The sequence below is a fragment of the Chiloscyllium plagiosum genome, unplaced genomic scaffold (genome assembly GCF_037043375.1).
Source record: "Chiloscyllium plagiosum isolate Xiang-an unplaced genomic scaffold, Cpla_swu_hap1 HiC_scaffold_7, whole genome shotgun sequence".
Taxonomy (NCBI): Eukaryota; Metazoa; Chordata; class Chondrichthyes; order Orectolobiformes; family Hemiscylliidae; genus Chiloscyllium; species Chiloscyllium plagiosum.
Window position 1 is genome coordinate 69,753,959 of NW_028270145.1, and position 23,762 is coordinate 69,777,720.

The 23,762-nt window shown below is 38.7% G+C and overlaps 1 protein-coding gene across 3 annotated transcripts in view; it reads left to right on the forward strand.

Annotated features, from left to right (window-relative positions):
- The first annotated feature begins 1,003 nt into the window (after positions 1-1,003).
- The window catches only part of galnt3 (UDP-N-acetyl-alpha-D-galactosamine:polypeptide N-acetylgalactosaminyltransferase 3 (GalNAc-T3)), a 52,433-nt gene continuing 29,674 nt past the window's right edge, over positions 1,004-23,762 (forward strand). Inside the window, exons 1-6 of one of the 3 annotated variants that reach the window (XM_043693907.2) lie at positions 1,004-1,149; positions 7,326-7,939; positions 9,454-9,626; positions 10,285-10,434; positions 14,703-14,937; positions 20,568-20,685. In XM_043693907.2, coding sequence (XP_043549842.1) covers positions 7,443-7,939; positions 9,454-9,626; positions 10,285-10,434; positions 14,703-14,937; positions 20,568-20,685 — 1,173 coding nt within the window. In that variant the 5' untranslated portion in view covers positions 1,004-1,149; positions 7,326-7,442. Of the gene's footprint in view, positions 1,487-7,325; positions 7,940-9,453; positions 9,627-10,284; positions 10,435-14,702; positions 14,938-20,567; positions 20,686-23,762 lie in introns of all 3 variants that reach the window. The other 2 variants (XM_043693905.2, XM_043693908.2) reach the window with 2 other exon arrangements.

Here is a 23,762-nt window from a genome sequence, read left to right on the forward strand (position 1 = left end):
GGAGTGTGTGGACACAAGGGTCTCTTTCCGTGCCGAATGTCTCTATAACTCTATGAGGAGACATTTTCCATCTATCGGATTTCGGAACGTAAAAGAATGTTAAATGAAACGGACAACGTGATTCCAAGAGGCTGGTTTCGGCAGATAGAAACTGGTGTCTCCAGGTAACCCGTATCCTATTGCTGTGGTTAGATCAAAAATACAACAGCGGGAGAGCGGAACTAGTGTTTTCAATCATGATCTTAAAATCTCGCCTACTTTTTGTAGCTTTGAAGTGGAGCTAGTGTGGCTAACTCGCATTTGACAATGTACCAGTGTGTGGAATTTTACGCAAAAGAATGACACTTTGGTTTTCAGGGCGTTTTTGAAACATTGCATCGAGTCCTCTGGATTTACGAACTGTTTGTGATCCAAAGAACACAACTGTTTGTGATCTAGTTTCGTTTTAAAACTAGTGATGCACAAAGAGGAAAAATACAATTAGTCCACAATGTACAACAAAAATGGTAAACCTTTGCAGAGATTGTTGGAACGACCGTGGAATGTGTCTGTGACTTTTAAGTAATTGCCGAGGGCCTGGGTAAGGTGCTCTCCCCCCTTGGATTTTCATCCCGGAACCTGGCTGAATACTGCACGTGGTCGCTTTGTATGAGCGACAGCCAGAGCAGTGGATGTGGAGGTGCCCATGTTGGACTGGGGCGGACAGAGTTAAAAAATCACCCAACTCCCGGAGCAGCGCCGCGCTTTCTCCGTCCACCTCTCCGCTGCGGACCCTTTCACTCTCCCCCACCCTCCAAATAAAAGCCCCAGCGTGTTTTTGCAGCTGGACGCCGGTGGTGATACGGATGTGACAGCTCCCTCTGCACAAGGGAGGCTGCAGGTCCCTTTAAATCCCCGGGGAGCCCGGGGCGAGCTCACCTGGAGTCCCGGGCTGGCGCATGCGCACGCCTGCCTTCCTTCCCACCTGGGTGTGCACACCTGTTTCCAACGAGGCGGAAGTTGGTGCTGAGAGTGCGGAGGGCCAGGTTCAGGTGGCGCGGCAAGCGGCTCCCTGCGCCCGGTTGTTGTGTTGGTTCGCATTGCAGGCGGGCTCGAGGTGACAAATGTCTGACCCTGGAATCGGGGACTGTAGTGCCCTGGGCTCTGCAGGTGATGAAAGCTGACTTACTTCATTCTAAAATCCCACTGCATTTTCAAATTGGCGAGTTCATCACTCTCTGAACGTTAACTGCATTGCTGTTTGTTTTTGTTTGGGCGAGGGGTCTGCTTTTCATGCATCTGGGTCACATCCAAGCCAGACCAGGACAAGACAGACGATTTTCTGCCCGAAAAAGGGATATTAGTGAACCAAATGGGAGAGAACAGTTCGCTAGGCACTCCGTGCAATCTCTTCCACCGTGTTGGGGTTGTTTAGGGTTGACGAGCCAGCTAAGGTTTTCTTTCGTTCATTGAAAGTTATCGAAGTTCTTTAATCAACATGTGTGTGGTAAGTCACTTTTTCCTTCGTTCGTTAAGCAATAGTGTGATTTTTATTTAAATACAGACATATCTGATTTTAAGAAAGTATTAGAAATTCTCAGGAGTTGAATATGACGCGTCAGGATTGATTCCGCGTGAACGTATTTTTGTTCAACTTCTACGTTGCGGTCACGATAATTGTAAAATTGTTATTTGGAGTCCGGAAGTTGTGAGCGACATTGGATTTGACGTTATTGGAGGATAACTGGAAACAAAGGAAAGTTCTTGCGTACCAGATTATGACTAAAGTTGGGAGTTCACGGTGAAGCCCTGCCTCTACTGTAGTCACATTTGAGACTAAAGAAAATCACTGTCGGAGGCTAATTGTCATAGCGTCAAGATGTTAGTCCATAAATTTCTCATGATAATGTCCTTGATCCGGCCTTTTCTCAGTTATAGTCCGCTGTCTGCTCATGACTGTACAAACATGAATCATGAGTGGAAGGTGGTGGTGTTGTAATGACATCACTGGACTAATAATTGAGATCCATGTTAATATTCTGGGAATTTGAGTTTGGGTTCAAATTTGTACATGACTGACTGTGAGTTTGAATTCACTAATATCTGGAATTAGTTTAATAGTAATCAGGTGAACATTATCAATTGTCATAAACCCAATTGGTTCACTAATGCCCTTTTTTTTAGGGTAGAAAATCTTCTGTCCTGGTCTGGCTTGAATGTGACCCAGATGCTTAACCATTAGATTGATGACTTTAAAGGACTTTTAAAAGACATTGTCAAAAGTGTGGCACTGGAAAACCACAACCTGTCAGGTAGCATCTGAGGAGCAAGAGAGTTGAAGTTTCAAGCATAAGCTCTTCATCAGGAAAGCAAGGACTGGCAATAAATGAATGAATGTTAAAAAGGCCATTCAAGCCCTGAGTCTACTGCTGCATTACCCAATGAGATAATGACCAATCTGATTACTCCATGTTCCTTCCTAGCCTGATAACCGTACAGTCTTTTGATTATTAAGAATGGAAACTCCTCTGCCTTAAAACTATTTGCTACCTTTTTGAAGAAAAACAGCAGACATGAAAGGTTGGCTAAACAGGATTCAGATATATACTTCATTGTCAGTTTTATTTCATCTTGCACAAAACTTCAATCTCACTGATTACTTGATCCTTATATAATCACTTACACACTCATTCAAGTTCTCACCCAATTATCCCTTAACTAATATGACCATCCATGTTCCCTTGTTCCAGTTTAGTCAGGGTATGCCTATCAGACCTTCCTAAATGATGTGGAGTGGAAGGAGATGCAGAGAGTTTGGTGAGAGCTATGTCTCTGGTATAGACTTAAAGAGCGAGGCAGAATGAGTGGGGCTTGAGGGATGTAGGGAAGATTAGTTGCTAGTTGTTATGCTGCAAAGTCAGTCCAAAGGAGTAGTATGGGTGATAAGTTCCAAGATGAGCTGTGTGGAGATTGCAAGAGAGGAATAACAGGAAGCTGTAACCTTGTCATTCTGTGCTCAACTCCCTTTTAGAGAAGTGCTGGAAATTTTGAAGAGGATTAAAGATCAAGTTTAAAAATTTAGGAAGATATAATACTTGAGGAAAGTCAGGGTGATAGGACAGAAGACTTATTGGCAGAGCAAGAAAGAAAGGGATATAATGATCAATCCAAGAAGCAGTGGTGATTTTCATAAAATGAAGAAATGGACTGCAATGACTTTTGGACAGGAGCTACACTGAAATAATGAAATGATCACGAGCTCAGCAGTGATGGGCAATGGCCTGTCAGTCAGTTATGTTACTGTACAACTTAAGCAATGCATGAGCAGATCAGAGACACTGCAGACTTATTTAATGTTGCAATTATGATGAAGTTTTGTAACATATTGCTTTGAACCTTGGTTTCTGAACTAAAATCTCTGATTTTTATTTCGGTGAAGGTGACTTTTTTCTTTGAAGGATCAAAAACTCTTCACTGCTCTGATGAAGAGTCATCAGACCCAAAACATGAACTCCGCTTTCTCCCAACAGATGCTGCCAGACCTGCTCAGTCACGAAAGCAATTTGTATTTTTGTTTTGGATTATAAACCTGAACTTGTAAGGATAGCATAAAATAAAAAAGAAACCATTTTGTACCATAGTAACCAATGATATTATTACACTATTGAATAATTTGTACAAGTCAAAATTTAATTACTGTTCATGAAGTCTTTTTTTTAAATTGAAGACTGTTTCTCATTCTCCTCTTCCTTGTTGCTCCTGTGTTCCCCCAGCTGAAATCCCATGCCATGGAGTGCCATTCCTGATTTTTTTTTTCCATTTGGGGGAAACTGTTCAAAGTTCTTAATCTGAGTGTAAATATGTTTCACAGATACCTCATTTGCAATATATTCCATTGTTAATTATGCACAGTAGCTAATGTTACTACCAATAGGTTGCATTGTCTTCCAGATTTTTAAAGTTAAAAATCACACAACACCAGTTTGTAGTCCAACAGGTTTATTTGGAAGGACTGGCTTTTGGAGCGCTGCACCTTCGTCAGGTGATTGTGGCGTATAAGATCATAAGACACCGTGTTGATAGCAAAAATTTGCGTGGTTTTCTTTGGCTTCTTCCCAAGATGTGCAGGTTAGATGGATTGGCTATGCTAAGTTGCTCATAGTGTCCAGGATGTGCAGGCTAGGTGAGTTAGCCATAGGAAATAGGTGGGTTGCTCCTTGGAGGGTTAGCGTTTTCTCGATGGGCCAAATGGGCTGCATCCACACTGCAGAGATTCCATAATTGATTGACAAGTGGACTTGTGTTGGTAAAGGCATTGTTCTTGAGGATGTGGCAATTAATGATGATTGATAGTTAAGAGGCCATTACCCTGAAAAATAAATCAGTAAATAGCTGTCGCTTGTTTTGTTGAGTATGTGTAAAGAGCTCAGTGTGTCAATATCTGTAGCTTTGAGCACGCGTGTTGCTGTGTGAACCCAACAAAAAATCCCATATTTATCGTCCAGCATAATTTTTCGCATACTCAGTATTATCATGTAGATGTTGTCCAATTGCAGAATTGCATCTAATGTTGGGTACTGGTAGCAAGTTTTGCATACGCAGGTTAATTGGATACAATGTTACCAGCAGCTGCCTATTCATAGCAAAATTTGTCTATATATCTGCAATGTGCATGAGGTAGATTAGGTCAACCAATAGTCTCTTTTTATACAATATTAGTGTTGCTTTTCCTTTTGAACTGATATTCTTGTGAACTGTCTTAATGAGTGCAAGCCAAAATGCTTCAGAAAAATGGTTTTCTAGTTGACCTTTCAATGTTTTTGCTCAAGAACACATGTTTCTTAGGTTCTAACCCCAACCTGCTAATGTCACATATGGAGCATCTGGGCCAAACTCAAAACCAGTAAGGCTTCAATAGCTGTTGCTCTTGATTCTATTTTATTTAAATGCTTTGCATCTACTTACTTTTACACAATATGGCTGTTAGAAAATATCCTAGGACAACTTTTCAATCATAGCATAGACCTGCACATCACTATGTAGGTTCACAAGGTCAGTTCCTGGAATGGCAGGACTATCTTATGTTGAAAGATTGGAGCGACTGGGCTTGTATACCCTTTTGTTTAGAAGACTGAGAGACATTTAAGATCTGATTGAGACGTATAAGATTATTAAAGGATTGGACACTCTGGAGGCAGGTAACATGTTGGGTGAATGCCGAACCAGAGGACACAGCTTGAAAATAAGGGGTAGACCATTTAGGACAGAAATGAGGAGAAACTTCTTCACCCAGAGAGTGGTGGGTGTGTGGAATGCTCTGCCCCAGAAGGCAGTGGAGGCCCAGTCTCTGGATTCGTTTAAGAAAGAGTTGGATAGAGCTCGAGGATAGTGGAATCCAGGATTATGGAGATAAGGCAGGAACAGGATACTGATTAAGGATGATCAGCCATAATCATAATGAATGGTGGTGCAGACTCGAAGGGCAGAATGACCTACTCCTGTGTCTATTGTCTAGCACAGTGTAGGCAAACTCAGAACAGATTATACTAGACTAGAAAGATTGAGAACACCTGGAAGACAAAGTTTCATTGGAAAAATACTAAGCTATGACATCAGAACTTGTTACATCCTAAGGTTATCATATAAAGCTATAATAATGTAATTTGAAGTCTAAAACTGAAGATATTTCTTTCCTTTGCTTCCTTCTTGACTAGTTAGTCTTGGATGCAGCCTTTCATAGAGTGCCATCAAACACCATGATAAAAGATGCCCTGACTGAGCTTGCATTCTTTATTTTCAGTTTTGAATAGCATTGGTTGAGATTTAGAGTTGAGGGTGGGTTGCTGGAAAAGCACAGCCAGTCAGGCAGCATCTGAGGAGCTGGAAAATCGATGTTTCATGCCAGAGCCCTTCATCAGGAATGAGGCTGGGAGCCTTAGGGTGGAGGGATAAATTGGAGGTGGGTAGGGCTGGGGAGAAGTTGGCTGAGGTAGCTTGGTTGAGATTTCGGTCTTACTTTGGTATGTTTGGCAATGGACTAGAAATTGGGTATAATTTTATATCCATGAAATAAATGACCAATTCCAGCAATCAAAAATAATGGCCCAGAATCTGCTAGGTACCTCCCATTAGTTAGACATATGCACTTCCACTCTTTCGCTAAAATGTTATTGCTGAAAATTGTCCACAACTAGTGGGAAGGTTTGTCCTATGGTTTCCATTATATTCAAAGCATAATAGCTTAGAAAATACAGGCACCAGAGTGAAAAGTTAAACTTTATTGCACAAATCTCTCCCTAGGAGGAAAGTGGAAACTGATTAATGATTTCAAAAAAATGTACATTTGAATGAGTAAACTTGCAGGGCTACAGGGATGGAGTTAGAGAGTGGAACTGACTTGGATTGCTCTACAGAGTTACTGTAGATTCAATGGACCAAATAGTCCACTCACCTAATAAAAAAAAAACAGCAAATACTGGAGAACCTAAGCAGGTATAGCAGTATCTGTGGAGAGAGGAACAGATGTAAGAATGATTCTTCTTCAGAACAGTCTACTCCTGTGTTGTAATGACTCAATGGCTAATACTCTATATTTCATTGAATGAACATCACTAACTGTGCCAAGCTCTGTTTGTAAGCTCTAAATGCTTACATTAATGTGAGGTCACTTTAGCTTTTTTGCCAGTGCGTATCTGTTACCCTCACACATTGCAATTTCTTAGATAAATTTCTCTTCACTCTATATCAAAATTTACTCTCTTTTGCTGCAGTAACCATCTGAATAGTAATTATGGATTCAGGGTGCATTTTTTAAAGTGCATAATTTTTCCAGTAGTTTGGCGACTGTCTCTTTATTACAAATCACTTTACAGGATATACTTGAGTCGTTTGGTCATGTACAGGATATGTGATTCACTTGACTGAAGTTTTTAATCCAAAACGCTGCTGATCCCAAAATTAGTGGGAAAAGCTTTTTAGATTTAGTGACAGAAGCATTAAACTTAATACTTTTTAAAAAGGCAATAAATCTGAGGAATTACGACAGAAAATTTATTTTTTCAAAATTTGTGGAAGTGAGCAATTTTACTAAGTTTCATGATTTGTTAAACATGCTGTCTCTCTTGTAGGTAAGGCAATATGTAATGTTAGGAGAAAGAGCTTTGAAAAGTTCCCTTTGTCTCTATGTCTGCCTCTTCACAGATAGTAATGGATTGATTGTAGATTTTTTTTGTTTTACATATCATTTCTAGGAGTCATAACTTACACTTCTATCTGGAAAAAATGACAAATATTCATTAGTCTGAATTTGTTCTGCATGATATTTATTGTTGCTTTCTATTTTTCAGAATTACGATTTTACTACCTCATATAAATTTGAGAGAGTCCCTTTGTTGCAGTGAGCTGGATATTCTTCTGGTACTTAAAAGCAACATTGCTGGTGTTGATTTTATTTTCTAGCGATCATGCCTGTAGTTAGAAGACTCTTAAGAAAACGATACTTGCCCTGGAAACTTGTACTTGTAGCTCTTGTGTTTATTACATTTATATTTCTGATGCATAGGGAAGTAGTTGGGACTACTACACAAGAGCCATGGTTGAAAGAAATGGTAGTAAAGAAAGATAAAGTGTTGAACATGATGATGGGAGCAGTGAACAATCTAAGAGACTCTATTCCAAAAATGCAAATACGAGCACCTATCAGACAGCAAGACTCAACAGACATCAAAAAGCCTTGTTTGCCAGGATGTTACACAGCAGTAGAATTGAAACCTTTCATGGAACGGCCACCTGAGGATTCAAATGCTCCCGGAGCTTCTGGGAAGCCATTTCACACTGATAATCTCTCCCCTGAAGAACAGAAGGAAAAAGATCAAGGAAATGAAAAACACTGCTTCAATGCTTTTGCAAGTGACCGAATTTCTTTACACAGAGGCCTTGGACCTGACACACGACCACCTGAGTATGTTTTAAAATTTGCATATGATTTAAAGTAATCCAATATTTTTGTGAAGTTAGCATTCCCAATTGAATGTAAATGCAATTGAAATAATTTAGAATTCATTTGTAATTATTATAAGGTGAACATGTGAACAAAAAACATTTTAGAATGCTCTGGAACTGCAAATTTACATTATTGTCATATGAACATTGATTTACAGTGTAAATTAAAAGGTGGAATCCAGCCTCAGTGTATTGATAGGGATTAAAATTCACTGGAGGTGGTAATCGCTGATCTCTACCCGAAGTGTAAATGCAGCACGGAATTGAATTTGGTTTACTAAAATGTCCTGATATATTTTAATGTAAGTGTTTTACTATACCGATAGTTTTCTCCCTGGTCTCCAAATACTCCAATTTTTTTGGAAGGCCTGTCTACCATTGCATATGTTCAGAGATATGAAGAGCTCTCTCAATATCTATAGTTCCAACTAACAGAAGTTAACCACTGGATTTTACCCAAGTGCAAGCTGAACTACAGCTATTGGTATTGGGCTGGTGGCTGCAGTTAAACAATCCAATGTGTAATCCTCAAATATAATTTAATCGTCTTTTTATCAAAGTTCAGAAAACTTCTAGAATTAATAATACGCAAAGGGATTATAATGTGATGTGTTGATTGAGAATAAAGATTTTTAAATAACTCAATTCATAATAACATTGATTTATGGAGTTGGATTTCTCACAACAACCATGAAGCATAAGCAATTGACTTTACACATTACAAAGTGTTCCAGTTTGCATAATAACTTGTCTTTATATGTGCACTCTTTAAATAAGAATTTGTCAGTTTAAACAAAGTTGCATTCTATTACTTGGCATATTCATGAACTGTTAGGGCATTGTTAGCATTCTGTTATTGTGCAGCAACTGCACATTTAGCTTTGACTTAAACACCAGAAAAAGATGTATATTTATTTCCCTATAACATCCAAATGTAACACACTCCTGAATAAATGTTGTTTTCATTAGTGTAAAATGCATAACATTGTCTTCAATACAAATATATGGACATCTAGTGCTGAATGCTGTCTCAATATTTTCATATTAGAAATGAAGGGACGTTTGGATGCTGAACATTTTTGTTCTAATTGTAAAAATATTTAATATGTAATTAGTATAATTTTGAAGGTTACAAACATTGGTGACCTATAATTTCTAATCATTGCATAGAACTTAATGATTAAATTTTGCTAAATTTGAAACCTATCTAGAATTGTATGCCAGTTACTCTGAAATGTTCAATGAGAAATTAAGTAAATTAACTATTCATTTAGTAGCTTCTGAGCAAAATTTGTAGAGATTGCTTCAAAACTATATATACTAAACCTTTTTTTTTGCAGTTATGCTTGATATATAAGTAAAATAAATCCAATAAAGGCATCGTAGTTTTAAATAAATAGCTAAGAATGGCATTTTGCCGTCACAAATTTCACTAAATCTTCCAAGTCTCTTCTGAAATGTTTTTCTGTCCAGATGCATTGAGCAGAAATTTAAGCGTTGTCCGCCCCTGCCTACTACTAGTGTGATTATAGTGTTTCACAATGAAGCTTGGTCTACTCTACTCCGAACTGTGTTCAGTGTAATGCATACTTCACCTGCTATATTTTTGAAGGAAATAATTATGGTGGATGATGCAAGTACAGATGGTAAGTACAAGCTACCATCAATACTCTTTCTTGTGAGTGATAAAAATGAAGTATTTTTGTGCTATCTGTTTAGTTCCAGAATTTTCAATGTGTGTACGTTAAGTTCTTAAAATATTTTAGTATAAAAGTAAAAAGTGTCAAACCTTTTGAGTACATCTTAAAAATATGAGTGAATACTTTGGGATTAACTTTTAAGTATTCACATTAATTTACTCTTTCAATTACCATTTATGTCACAATATAATCAAACACTGACATTGAGAAACAAAGGAGTAAAAAAAATTGGGGAAGGGAGGGAGGGGTGTGTGGGAGTGAGGGTGGGGATGGAGGGGAGGGGTATGTGGGGGTGAGGGTGAGGAAGTAAAAAAATTGTATTACATATGAATTTAGGGTAAGTGCCCTCCTTGATAGTTTGCTCATATCATTTTTTGCATCTGTTCAGGAACTGATTAATTGGGAGAGAATATTTTAATTTTTTTTGTTAAACTAATAAATTTATTTCCTTATGTGCTGTTGGAATCGTGAAAAACCACTTTGGACGCTAATCAAATGTCCTTGTTCAGTGCTTCAGTGTTGATTTCTTAATTTTATTTAACTGATTATGTCCTTTTACATTTCCTATACAACTATTTCAGAAAACTAATGTTTCTATCTCCAGATTACTTAAAGGATCAATTAGATAATTATGTGAAGCCATTTCAAATAGTTAAAGTTGTTCGGCAGCGGGAAAGGAAGGGATTAATTACTGCAAGGTTGCTAGGAGCCTCAATAGCAACAGGAGAGGTCCTGACTTTCTTGGATGCACACTGTAAGTTGACTAGTTTTAATATTTGGAGAAGTGGTTGGTTATTATTCACAAAATTGTGATATAAGCGTCAACTTTTTGGAAAAAGTAAATTAGCACTTGAAGTGTGTGTTTGTTGTCTATTCCTTCTAAGAAGTGCACAACCTTCTATTGACTTTTATTTAACAAATATTATGATGCAATATGATACTATTGTTTTCTTATTAGACTAGGAATTCGGAGACCAACAGTAATTACCTGGGGAGATGCTGTCATAGTGAAATTTGAATTCTACAGAAAATGAATCAGTTAGTTATTTAAGTCTGAAAAAGCACTAGAGATGATAAAATTCAAATTCAGTAAGGGTCTGAAGTTTGAAGCCAACCGAATGGCAACCACATAATGGCTGTTGATTTTTGAGAAATTCCCATCAGATTAACTTATGTTCTAAGGAAAGGAAATCTGTCATTCTTACTTGGTGTGGTCTGTTTGTGACTTCAGACCCACAATAATATAGTTGATACTGGACTGCCCATTGAAGGGCCTAGCAAGCTACCCAGTTCAAGGTAATTGAAGAATGAGTGATAAATGCTTCCTTGCCCAGCCAGTGACTCCCATCTCAGAATCCCTACAGCGCCTATTGAGTCTGCACTGACCCTCTGAAGAGCATCCCACCCCTATTCCTGTAAACCCTCATTAATCATGGTTAATCCACCTAGCCCGCAGATCCCTAGACACTGGACAATTTAGTGTAGTCAATCCACCTAACCTACACATCCTTGGACTGTGAGGAAAGTGAAGCTCTGGATATAGGTTTGCTCGCTGAGCTGGAAGGCTTGTTTTCAGATGTTTTGTCATCATACTAGGTAACATCTTTAGTGAGCTTCCAAATGAAGCATTGATGGTGTAGCCCACTTTCTATTTATATGTTTGAGTTTCCTTGGGTTGGTGTTGTCAAACATATATAGAAGGTGGGCTACATCATCATTGCTTCATTCAGGGGCTCACTGAAGATGTTACCTAGTACCTCAACCTGAGCTATAAATCTTCTCAAAACTTGCTGGGAAAGTGAAGCACCCAATGGAAACCCATGCGGACACAGGGAGAACATACAGATTTGACATAGTCAGCCAGAATTGAACCTGGCTTCCTGGTGATGAGGGCATGCTAACAACTGAGTTACCCTGCTATCCATTGACACTGAATAAATAATAAAGAAAATGGCTGGAATCTATAATAAATCCACTGAATTGTCATAAAAATCCACTAATGCCCTTTTTTTTTAAGAAAGGAAATCTGACATCCATACAAGATGGCAGTTTTCAGATCCACTGCACATTAGTTCATTTGTAACTGAAATGGACTAACAAGTTACTTAATTGTATAATAATTAGAAATAAACATATGTCTTGTCTGGGACATTTGCATCCCATGATGAATGTGAGAAAAATTTCCTGAAGTAAGTTCGAGGCCACACTGAGCTATCACAGCTAATTTGTTTACTGGCAACTATGACAGTTGCAATTGTTTCCAAAAATACACGAGGTAAATAAATGCAAATATTAAAATTAATAGGTGAGAATGAAAATTCATAAGTCATCTGAAAACAATTTGAATTAATGATTGACCTAATTGACTATATTTATTCTTTTAATCTATGTCATCACTACTACCTAAAGATTACTTACAATGCTGAAGGAACATGATGCTTATTGAAACTGTGGCCTCGCACTTCACATAAGTGAAAGATATTGAAAAAAGTTGGATTTATTAGAGCTCAAATGCAAAATTATATTCAGTGGGAGATCCCCTTTTAAATTTTTTTTGTCATTTTTGTTCACTGTAAGCTAGGTTGAAATCACATTCATTTGGATGTGAATATAGGAAGTATGGTTAGTATGTTTGCAGATGGCATCAAAATTTGTGGTGTATTGGAAAGCGAAGAAGGTTATCTCAGAGTACAGCAGGATCTTGATCAGATGGACTGATGAGTAGCCGTTGGAGTTTAATTTAGATAAATGAGGTTTTGTGTTTTGGTAGGGCAAATCAGTGCAGGACTTAAAGCTAGTGTCCTGAAGAGTGGCCAAACAAAGACCTAGGAGTACAGGTCTGTAGTTCCTTGAAATTAGAATTGCAAGTAATGAAGAAGGCCTTTGGTATGCTTGCCATTATTGGTCAGCACATTGAATATAGGAGTTGGGATGTCATTTTGCAGCTGTACAGGACCTTGGTTAGGCCAATTTTGGAATACTGCATTCAATTTCTAGTGTCCCTGCTATAGGAAGGATGTTGTGAAGCTTGAAAGGGTTTAGAAAAGATCTACAAGGATGTTGCTGGGGTTGGAGCTAAAGGGAGAGACTGAATAGACTTTGGCTATTATCCCTGGACAACTGGAGGCTGAGGGGTGTCCTTTATTGAGATTTATAAAATCACGAGAGGCATGTATATAGTGAATAGCCAAAGTCTTTTCCCCTGAGTAGGGAAGTCTAAAACTGGAGGACATAGGTTTAAAGTGAGAGGGGAAAGATATAAAAAGGATGTAAGGGCAATATTTTCAGGCAGAGGGTGGTTCTTGTTGGAATGGGCTGCCTGGGGAAGTGGTGGAGGCTGGTACAATTACAGTATTTAAAAGGAATGTGGATGGGTATATGAATAGGAAGGATTTGGAGGGATGTGGGCCAGGTGCTGGCAAATGGGACGAGATTAATTTAGAAAACCTGTTCAGTATGGACAAGTTGGACTAAAAGGTCTCTCTTTATGCTGTATGGCTTTGGTTAGCATGATGTCATCATGACTGATATATGTTTAAATTCTTTTGAAGGGGTAATGAACAAGTTAGACAAAGGAGAGCCAGTCGATGTGATAAATGTGAATTTCCAGAAGTCCTTTGACAAGGTGCTACACAGGAGGCTACTAAATAAGAGCCCATGAAGTTGTGGGTAATGTATTGGTATGGATAGAGGATTGGCTGACTGGCACAAGTCAGAAAGTGGTATAAAGGGATTCTTTTCAAGGTGGCAGATGGTAACTAGTGGAGCTCTCAGGGGTTACTGTTGGACAATAACGATTCACATATACATTAGCAACCTTGATGAAAGAACTCTGGGCATTGTTGCTAAATTTGCAGACAAAACAAGTGGTGGGATAGGTACTGATGAGGAAGCAGGTAGGCTGCAGAATGACTTGGATGGGCTAGGAGAGTAGGCAAACAAGTGGCAGATGGAATACAATGGGCAAGTTTAAAGTTGTGCACTTTGGTAAGAAGAATAGAAGCAAAGACTATTTTCTAAATGGGAAAGGCTTTGGAAATCTGATCTACAATGGGTTTTTGGTGTTCTAATCCAGGACAATCTTAAGGTTAATAGGCAGGTTCAGTTGGCAGTTAGGAAGGTAAATAAATTGTTGGCATTCATTTTGAGAGAGCTAGAATACAAGAGCAGAGACTTATTGCTGAGGCTGTATAAGGCCCTGGTCAGACTGAATTTGGAATATTGTCAGCAGTTTTCAACCCCATATCTGAGGAAGGATATGCTGGCCTTGGAGGGAGTCCAGAGGAGGTTCATAAGATTGAACCCAGGAACGAAAAGGCTTGTCAGAAAAGGATTTTATGGAGTTAAGAGGGTTGGAAGGGATCTCATTGAAATATACAGAATATTGAGAGGCCTGGAAGGAATGGGCATGGAGAAGGTTTTTACACCAGTAGGAGAGACAAGGACTGAGGCCACAGCCTCCGAGTGAAGGGGTGACCTTTATAACTGAAATGGGGTAGACTTTCTTCAGCCAGAGGGTGATGAATCTGTAGAACTCATTGTTGTGGAGGCTAAATTGTTGGATGTATTTAGCACAGATAGGTCAGTTCTTGATTACTTTCATTAGGGTTAGAGGTTATGTCAAAAAGGCAGGAAAATGGGGTTGAGAAATTTTTATCAGCCATGATGGATTCAATGGGCTGAATAGCCTGATTCTACTCCTGTGCCTTATGGTTAATCCAATCCAAAAAAAATACAAAGGGAGTACATATATATTGTAAGTCTACTCCCCCTCTCCCCAAATTATTAGCAATTATTGTGAATATCTGTAGTGGAAACCAAACAAATGTGAGTCTTATACTATTCATTTAAAAACAATAGTGAGCAATGAAGCAATTTTCAGCTAAAAATTATTTGGTAATTAGATTGCTTAAAATGCACATTTGTACCAGGACAACTGGAATTATTGAATTCTGCCAGTTATTTACCTAGAATCGATGCAGCACAAACTAATATGATCAAAAGTTTTTTTTTCCCTGTTAGGTGAATGCTTCAATGGTTGGTTGGAGCCTTTGTTGAGCAGAATAGCTGAGAATTACACAGCTGTGGTGAGTCCTGATATCACAAGCATTGATCTCCATACATTTGAAGTAGCAAAACCAAATCCATATGGACAAAATCATAACAGAGGTAATTTTGATTGGAGTCTGTCATTTGGATGGGAACCCCTTCCTGACCATGAGAAAAAGAGGAGAAAAGATGAAACTTATCCTATCAAGTAAGTATATACTTCCAAAACACTCTAGTAACAATTATATTAACAAACGTATGATACAAGAGTATTAAAGTAAAATATTCTGATAGATGTCAGTCAGTCTGTCATTGCAAGGTAGTTGAGATTGTCATAGCATAGGAAGTTCTTTTTCTCTTAATGATAACAGAATACCTAAACATTAGATAATATAAATTTACGGTATGATTAGAAACAAAAATTGGGAAACCTAAATGACAACATACATTGTTAATTTTGTTAAGCAAAATTCCAAGGATAGTGGAAATTGCAAATGTAGAGAGACTCATGGCTGAAACCAATTTTCAAGATTTTATGCAGCAGTGTAGAAACAAATTAATGCCAGCAATTACTGGATGGATTAACAGGACTTTGAAAAGTAATAGGAAAGTGTATAAAATACGATAAAGGAAATGCAATAGGTTGATGGAACAGCAACGAGTAGGAAAATAGTTTAATTAAAATGTAACCTTTATTGTATAACAAATGTGTAGAATGCTGGTTGTGGGAAGAGGCTCAACCACTGAGAGCCACCCTCATTCTCCTGTTGCTGACTCTCTGCCCCATAATGCCATTACCACAAACACTCACCTCTGGCCTGGAACCCAGCAAGGATATTGACATTGGGTGTGCGCCTTCTTTACAGCTTCTCCAATAGCATTTCATAGAGCTGCCAGCCCTCAGGATGGGACTTCCACTACTAGAGTCCTTCATGCTGTGGAAGGCACACCATAGGCCTGTCAAGTGCCTGAGTGGAGTGACATTTAATGGGTCATCTTGAAATGAGTTGTTATTGGGCCATCACTAATGCTCTCAGGCCAACACTTGGCATTCCTTTTGACTATGCAAAATATTGCCCTATATGCGGCTCATGATTCACCGCCAATACTTTGCCAAATGGTCTCAATTCTGCTAAGTTGGTTATTCTGCTAATTCTCCATTGGTTTTCTTAAACAATGCTTCAATTATCTTTCCCAGCCAATAATGACCTTCCAATTCAAATACGTTTTCAAATATCTGGTAGTCTGGTGTGTCCTGTATAACTGGGAAGTTATGTAAGTGTAGTTCTTGCCATTAGATCTTTTGCAAGCATCTTAGATGGTGAAAGGGAGAAGAAACATGATCAAAACATGTACAGTTCATCATTCCTGATCGTGAAATTTGTAAAGTCATCCTGAATGATTACAGTAACTCTTGAGTAGGAGCCATATCAATGTCTGATGGATTCCTGTGTTATACATTACCTTGTCCTGCAAGAGGGAGGAATGAGTTTAAATGAGATGGTTGCAGTATATTTTGTAATGTTTTGTCTAAACTGAATAGCTAGAAATACACAATAGGTGTGAGACTTGCAGCAGTCCATAAGCATGTGAGAAATTGAATATCTGAATGTTGTCTGAGCATTTGATTGTTGAACAACAGGCTGTGGATCACAAAGGTCTCAGATTATGTCACTGTGGTTCAGGTTTCAACTTCCACCATACTCTAGGTGAAAAACGTTTCCTGATTTCCTTTCTAATTCTTTAGTGAACGTGTTTAAGAACTTGGTTGAAGTGCAATCTCTTTGCTATCAGAAATCTATTTTTCCTTATCTATTTTAACTGGGCCCCTCACTCAGGGTTCTGACACAGAGGGAGAATAGATACCCACACCCTGTAAGTATTGGCTGCTCAAACTATCCAACATAAATGAGACCCAGTCAGGTGGAATCCTGTGAGCAGTTTCCAGCTCCTTCTCGAAGACTGATACTGGCGGCGGTCCAGAGAAGGGGCACACTGCTGATCTCAGGGAACATGGAGGGACTGTCTTATAAGGAAAAGTTCAGTAGATTGGGTCATTGGATCAAACTCTTGGAATTCCATCCCTGAGGACATTGTAGGTCTATCTCCAGCACATGGACTACACCATCTTCTCAAGGGGCAACTAAGGACAATAGTAAATGCTGGCCCAGCCAGTAACACCCACACTTCTATGCGACATTACTCAGTGGTGCTATCACCAGGAGCTCCGAGGTTGTCTTGTGCAGTCTTTGTGCCTTCTCTGAAGAGTTGGCCATGACCTAGGCAAAGCAGCTGACACCAGCTCATGAGCAGGACAAATCCCTCAGTGTCCTGCCCTGAGCCAGCCATATCTGGCTAGTGGGATCCAACAAGCTGTGAGTGGCAGGGTGGAGGTGGTGCATGTGCTCCCGGAGAAGTGGTATCTGTCCTGTATTTGGGAGCTTCTCTTTCCTGCCAAGCTGAAAGCAACTACAATACCCAAATGTCAGCTCCATTCTGCACTGCACTGACACTTCCAGAATTGATTCACAGTCTGTGCCTTTGTCTTCCTCACTGTCTCCCTCCATCCCTCCATCCCCTTTTGTTTGTCTGAAACAATTTTGAAGCCCTCTACTGCCAAGTGAGCCTGAGTTTTGTATCATCCACAAACTGCTTTGTCCTGCCTTAAAAAAAAGTTTTGTTTATTTCTTTCTATATTCTGTGATGTAATGTCTACTTTAAAATCATTTTTAGAGTTTGGAGTTTGAATTAGACATGTGGGACGGAGGAAGTGCTGGTCTCATGGTGTTATCACTGGACTGTTAACCCAGAGATCCAGAACTTTCTGGGGACCAGGGTTCAGATAGCACCATGGCATATTGGAATTTGAATTCAATAAATATTGGAATTAAGAGTCTAATGATGACCGTTATTGATTTTGGGAAAAACCCATCTGATTCACTAATGTCCTTTAGGGAAGGAAACTGCCATCCTTACTTGGTCTAGCCTACATGTGACTCCAGACCCACAGCAATGTGCTTGATTCTTAATTGCCTTCTGGGGCAATTTAGCATGGGCATTAAATGCTGGTCTGGACAGTGATGCCTTAATCCTGTGAATGAATGATGGAGGTGGGGAGGGGGGATAGGAGAGAGAGAAAAAGTTGTGTGTGTGAGAGAGATATTAAGGGGTTTAATTTAAGTTGTAAGGCTTTCTGAAGGCATGATTTGTTAAAGAAAACAAAACTCAGCGAGAAATACTGAGAAGGCTAATAGAATTTGTTTACATTTCCAATTCTAAGTTTAAGTTTACACTGGGACAGTTTGTAAGAGTATCCAAAGTAAGCAGTATATTGCATTGGGTTTCAGTCACAAAGATCCAGAATTTTCCTTTGGCTTTGAGGTAAAACTATCACATGAAGGTTTTTGGTTCCAGTTCAGTATTGGCAGAAATCCTGGTTGAAGCTAGACCTCTAAAACAGTTTCTCATTAAGAAGTGAGATAGTTTAAACCTGTTTTTTAAGAAAAAAAAAAATGGTTACTTCAGTGTAATGATCCTCTTTAGCTTGAAAGTTCAGGATGAGAGTACCACATCCACTGTTGACCATCACACTAAATAACATTATATTTTCATGAACAACGGAGAATGGGGATGGACATTAGTTATGATTGTTTTGCCCTTTTATACTGAGACATAAAGGTACTGTTTGATTTATTCCTTTTTTAAAATCCTTTTTACTCCTGTCCCTCTAATAAGGTAGGCTGAAACGTGTTCTGTTTTTCGGATTCCAATTAGTGAAATAAACACGTGTAAAATTTTGAAATTAAATAAAAGGTGACATGCATTATCAATGATCAAAATATGGATAATTACTTTGCTATTCCACTCTCTTGCTTGAGGATGGGAGAAAATATTTTAAATTACAAAGTTTATTAAATATAGAGGTATTAAAAACGTTGGCTTGGGTTGGTTTCAAATCCCTCTAGGTTGGTATCCAATAGTGGTTTCCTCGATGAACTAAGCCCAACAGTATTCCTCTTTGCAGGAAAAGTGTAAGCTGCTTTCTAGCCAGCAACCTCGCAAATGTAGTGCAAGGGCTGACTGCTTTCAGTCTCAGGCTGGAATCTTGCTTTCCCTCTGGAGGTCAAACAGTAATTGACTTAAAATCCTGAAATTGTATATTCAAACTATTGGCAAACTCTGATTTCAGTCACATAAGGACAGGCATTTTAAATACTAATGACCCATATTGGTGGGCTTCTTGAAATATTAAGTTAAAAATGTACCTGAGTCCATGGAAAGTACTGAGTCGACAAGTTGGAAAAGCTTACCTGACCTTTCCAGCAATCTGCTTGTTCATAGTATCTGGAGTTAATGTTCAGGACTCCCCAGGGCTGTTCCTAAGATCTGCTCCAGTACTTCTGCTGGGTCAGTCCTCCCAGTGGGACAGAGTATATCGAAGAATAGCAATGGAGGAATCTGGAATGCAAATTGCAAGATATGATTCAGTAGGAATGATGGTGTCAGGCTGTTGTATAGTTACTCTGGTTATCAGGTGTATGCTAGTGTTTCTTGCTGATAAGAAAAACAATGGCCAGACAACAACATGCTCTGAAGAAAACTACAAACTCTAATGTCCTTTTACTTGTTTTATTACACTATATACTTAAAATAATACAAAATTGTACACAGATATTAGCGATTCATAGAGATGATCAGTCTTGGCTGTGAAAGATCTGTAGTCACCAGTTCCTTTCCTATGCTTGACAAAACTGGAGATTATCTTCGTTACAACAAACCAAGTTAACATTTTGTACAGCAATTGTCAGCAAAATAAAATTAATTCTTTAGTCCCTGGTATGATAATGTAAAATGCCAGTTTAAATAACCACATTCAGCAAATAAGGATACTTCATCCTATGAATCGTTTACTTTGCTGTCTTTTGCATGTAATCTGGCACCTTGCCTATTAATAAAGCTTAAGGTAATTTTAACTACACTACTGTAACTTACACTAAGCTAACCTTAATTATATTCTTGTCCTCAATTTTTGGATGCCAGCAGTCTGTGGACAGTTCTTTTAATTTTAATACAAGTCTTTGTTGGTGAGGTGGACTTGGCAGGGTGTGTTTTTGCCATTCTTAATACCTTGACTGATGCTGGGTGACGTCTGGCTTCATTCTTGTTCAACTCTGTCATGATTTAGCTACACTGGCTTGCAAAATGATTCCAGATGGCTGCTGAGAACAAACCATGCTATTGTAGATCTGGAGTCACATTTAGGCCAGACTAGATAAGGATGATAGATTTCCTTTCCTAAAGAGAGTTTAGTTGATCAGTTGAATATGGATGACAATTAGGTAGTTTCATTATTAATAATAATAATATTATTACTCACATCATGTTTTAGATTCTTATTTATTACATTTTATGTTCCACAGGAGCTATGAGTAAATTTGTACTCTGTCTTTGGATGAATGCTCCAGTCATCTAGATGATTAGTTCTGCAATGTTACTGCTTTGCTACTGTTCCCTTTGATGTCATCTCCCAACTGATTCATCTGCATGGCAGATGATGTGTAATATTATATCAAAATATTTCTCTTTTAAATCATTTGGGTGTACTATCATGACAGGAAATATGGCAGTCCAAAGAGAACGGCAACCTGCATTTTGCACAGAAATGCTGCCTTAATTAGTTATTTATAGCCTGTGCAATCATAATGGTTCTAAGTTCACAACAAAGAAACTAGCCATTTTTATTGACTTTTTCCTTTGCAATAAAGACTAAGAATTTCAGCAAAATAAGCTTCATGTCTCAAAAGAAACCTAATATATTGTACTTATTTAATTTTGCAGATCGCCAACATTTGCTGGTGGACTGTTTGCTATCTCTAAACAATATTTTGAATTCATAGGCAGTTATGATGACCAGATGGAAATTTGGGGTGGTGAAAATATAGAAATGTCTTTCAGGGTAAGTTCTCGTGCTTTTTTCTTTTGTTTTTGTTGTTAATATTATTTATGCAAATTTCATTCTGATTTTAATCCAGATTAAAAGCTTCACTAATTTTTAATCTATGAACATACTGTCATTTAAAACAAGTAATTTTTAAAATCAGTTTGCTGACATTTGTGTTATAGAGTCATAGAGATGTACAACATGGAAACAGACACTTCAGTCCAACTTGTCCGCGCCAACAAGATATCCCAATCCAATCTAGTCCCACCTGCCAGCATCTGGCCCATATCTCTCCAAACCCTTCCTATTCCTATACCCACCCAAATGCCTTATAAATGTTGCAATTGTACCAGCCTTCACCACTTCCTCTGGCAGCTCATTGCATACACATACACCCTCTGCGTGAAAAAGTTGCCCTTTAAGTCTCTTTCATATCTTTCCCCTCTCTTGCCCTAAACCTATGCCCTCTAGTTCTGGACTCCCCCATCCCAGAGAAGAGACTGTCTATTTATCCTATCCATGCCCCTCCATAATTTTATAAACCTCTATAAGATCACCCCTCAGCCTCTGCTCCAGGGAAAACAGCCCCAGCGTATTCAACCTCTCCCCAAAGCTCGAATTCTCCAACCCTGGCAACATCCTTGTAAATATTTTCTGAACCCTTTCAAGTTTTGCAACATCTTTCCGACAGGAAGGAGACCAGAATTAATGCGATATTCAAACAGTGGCCTAACCAATGTCCTGTACTGCTGCAACATGACCTCCCAACTCCTGTACTCGATACTCTGACCAATAAAGGAAAGCATACCAAACACTTTCTTCAGTATCCTATCTACCTGTGACTCCACTTTCAAGGAGCTATGAACCTGCACTCCAAGGTCTCTTTGTTCAGCAACATTCCCTAGGACCTACCTTTAAGTGTATAAGTCCTGTTAAGGTTTGTTTTTCCAAAATGCAGCACCTCACATTTATCTAAATTAAACTCCATCTGCCACTTCTCAGCCCATTGGCCCATCTGATCAAGCTCCCATTGCAAACTGAGGTAACCTTTTTCACTTTCCACTACACCTCCAATTTTAGTGTCATCTGCAAACTTGCTAACTATACCTCTTATGCTCACATCCAAATCATTTATATAAATGCTGAAAAGTAGTGGACCCAGCACTGATCCTTGTGGCACTCCACTGGTCACAGTCATCCAGTCTGAAAAATAACCCTCCACCACCACCCTCTATCTTCTACCTTTGAACCAGTTCAATATCCAAGTGGCTAGTTCTCCCTGTATTCCATGAGATCTAATCTTGCTAACCAGACTCCTATGGGGAACCTTGTCGAATGCCTTTTTGAAGTCCATTTAGATCACGTCAACCACTCTGCCCTCCTCAATCCTCTTTGTTACTTCTTCAGAAAAAGTCAATCAAGTTTGTGAGACATGATTTCCCACATAAAGCCATGTTGACTCTCCCTAATCAGTCCTTGCCTTTCCAAATACATGTACATCCTGTCCCTCAGGATTCCCTCCAACAACCTGCCCACCATTGACGTCAGGCTCACTGGTCTATAGTTTCCTGGCTTGTCCTTACCACCTTTCTTAAACAGTAGCACCACATTAGCCAACCTTCAGTCTTCCGGCACCTCACCTGTGACTATTGATGCAAATATTTCAGCAAGAGGCCCAGCAATCACTTCCCTAGCTTCCCACAGAGTTCTGGGTACACCTGATCAGGTCCTGGGGATTTATCCATTTTGTGTGTTTCAAGACATTCAGCACTTCCTCCTCTGTAGTATGGACATTTTCCAAGATGTCACCATCTATCTCCCTACATTCTATATCTCCCATGTCCTTTTCGACAGTAAATACTGACGCAAAATACTCGTTTAGTATCTCCCCCATCTTCTGCGGCTCCACAAGGGCCGCCTTGTTGATATTTGAGGGGCCCTAAACTCTCCCTAGTTATCCTTTTGCCTCAATGTATTTGTAAAACCCTTTTGGCTTCTCCTTAACCCTTTTTGCCAAAGCTATCTCATGTCCCCGTTTGCCCTCCTGATTTTACTCTTAGCCAGTTGCGTTTTCAAGTTGTGTGTTTAGGCTGTACTGGATTTTTCTATATCATTTATTATTGGTACTATGTTTAGTTAGTAACAGTTGAAATTTGAGCACGGTAAGATGGCCACACTGAGCATCTCACTAGCAAGTGGATGATTTGCACAGCTACCCAATTAAACACAAAAATGTCAACCATTTGGGCCATCTAATTAATTTGTAAATAAAAATGAATACTTGAATGATTTGAATTTTTATCATGCTTTCCAAGACCACAGGTGGTCTCAAAATACTCCACAGCCAATAAATACTTTTGAAAGTGTACTCAAATGTTATGTAGGAAATGCAGAGGTTTATTTTAATTATGGACCTTCTTCATTTATTTTGGTTTGTTCAGTCGGCATTTTTTTCCACATAAGGATGGAAAAGCAGAAATGCACAATGACTTTCAAAGTTTAATTTTACTGCTTTTGTGGATTTCAGTATTGAATGCATAACTAAATATAACTGCAATTGAAATGTATTCTATGCCAATCTGTTTTTAGAGGTTAAAGTTTCAGTTTAGCTGAATAACTGCTGAAGTAGAGTGACTGTTTTAGAACATTGTGATTTGCTGTGTTAAATATTGTCAGGCACCTATACAGAGGATTATAATCTGTTGTATTATTGGTTTTGCACTGCCACTCCATGTAACTTAAAACCGTCTTCATAAACATATACAGCACTTTAACATTAGTCCTATAATGGTATGCAAAGAAAATACATAAATATAGTTTACTTTCCAAATATTTATCAAAGAGTAAGGAACTGGAATTTGACAGGTGTTTGAGAGCTGACATGACATGACTGATCAGCTAGCTGCAACAGTGTTTAAAATATCTTTGAAAGGAGATATCAAAAAGCAATCAGAAAAGTTGATTACAAGTGTACTTGCAAAATACAATTGTTAAGAAGGCTTTTGAAAGCACCGAAGGTCGGTAGCTAAGTTAATGATTGAAAGACCATTCTATACTGCAAAGATCACAGTGTAAAACTTATCAATAATGTT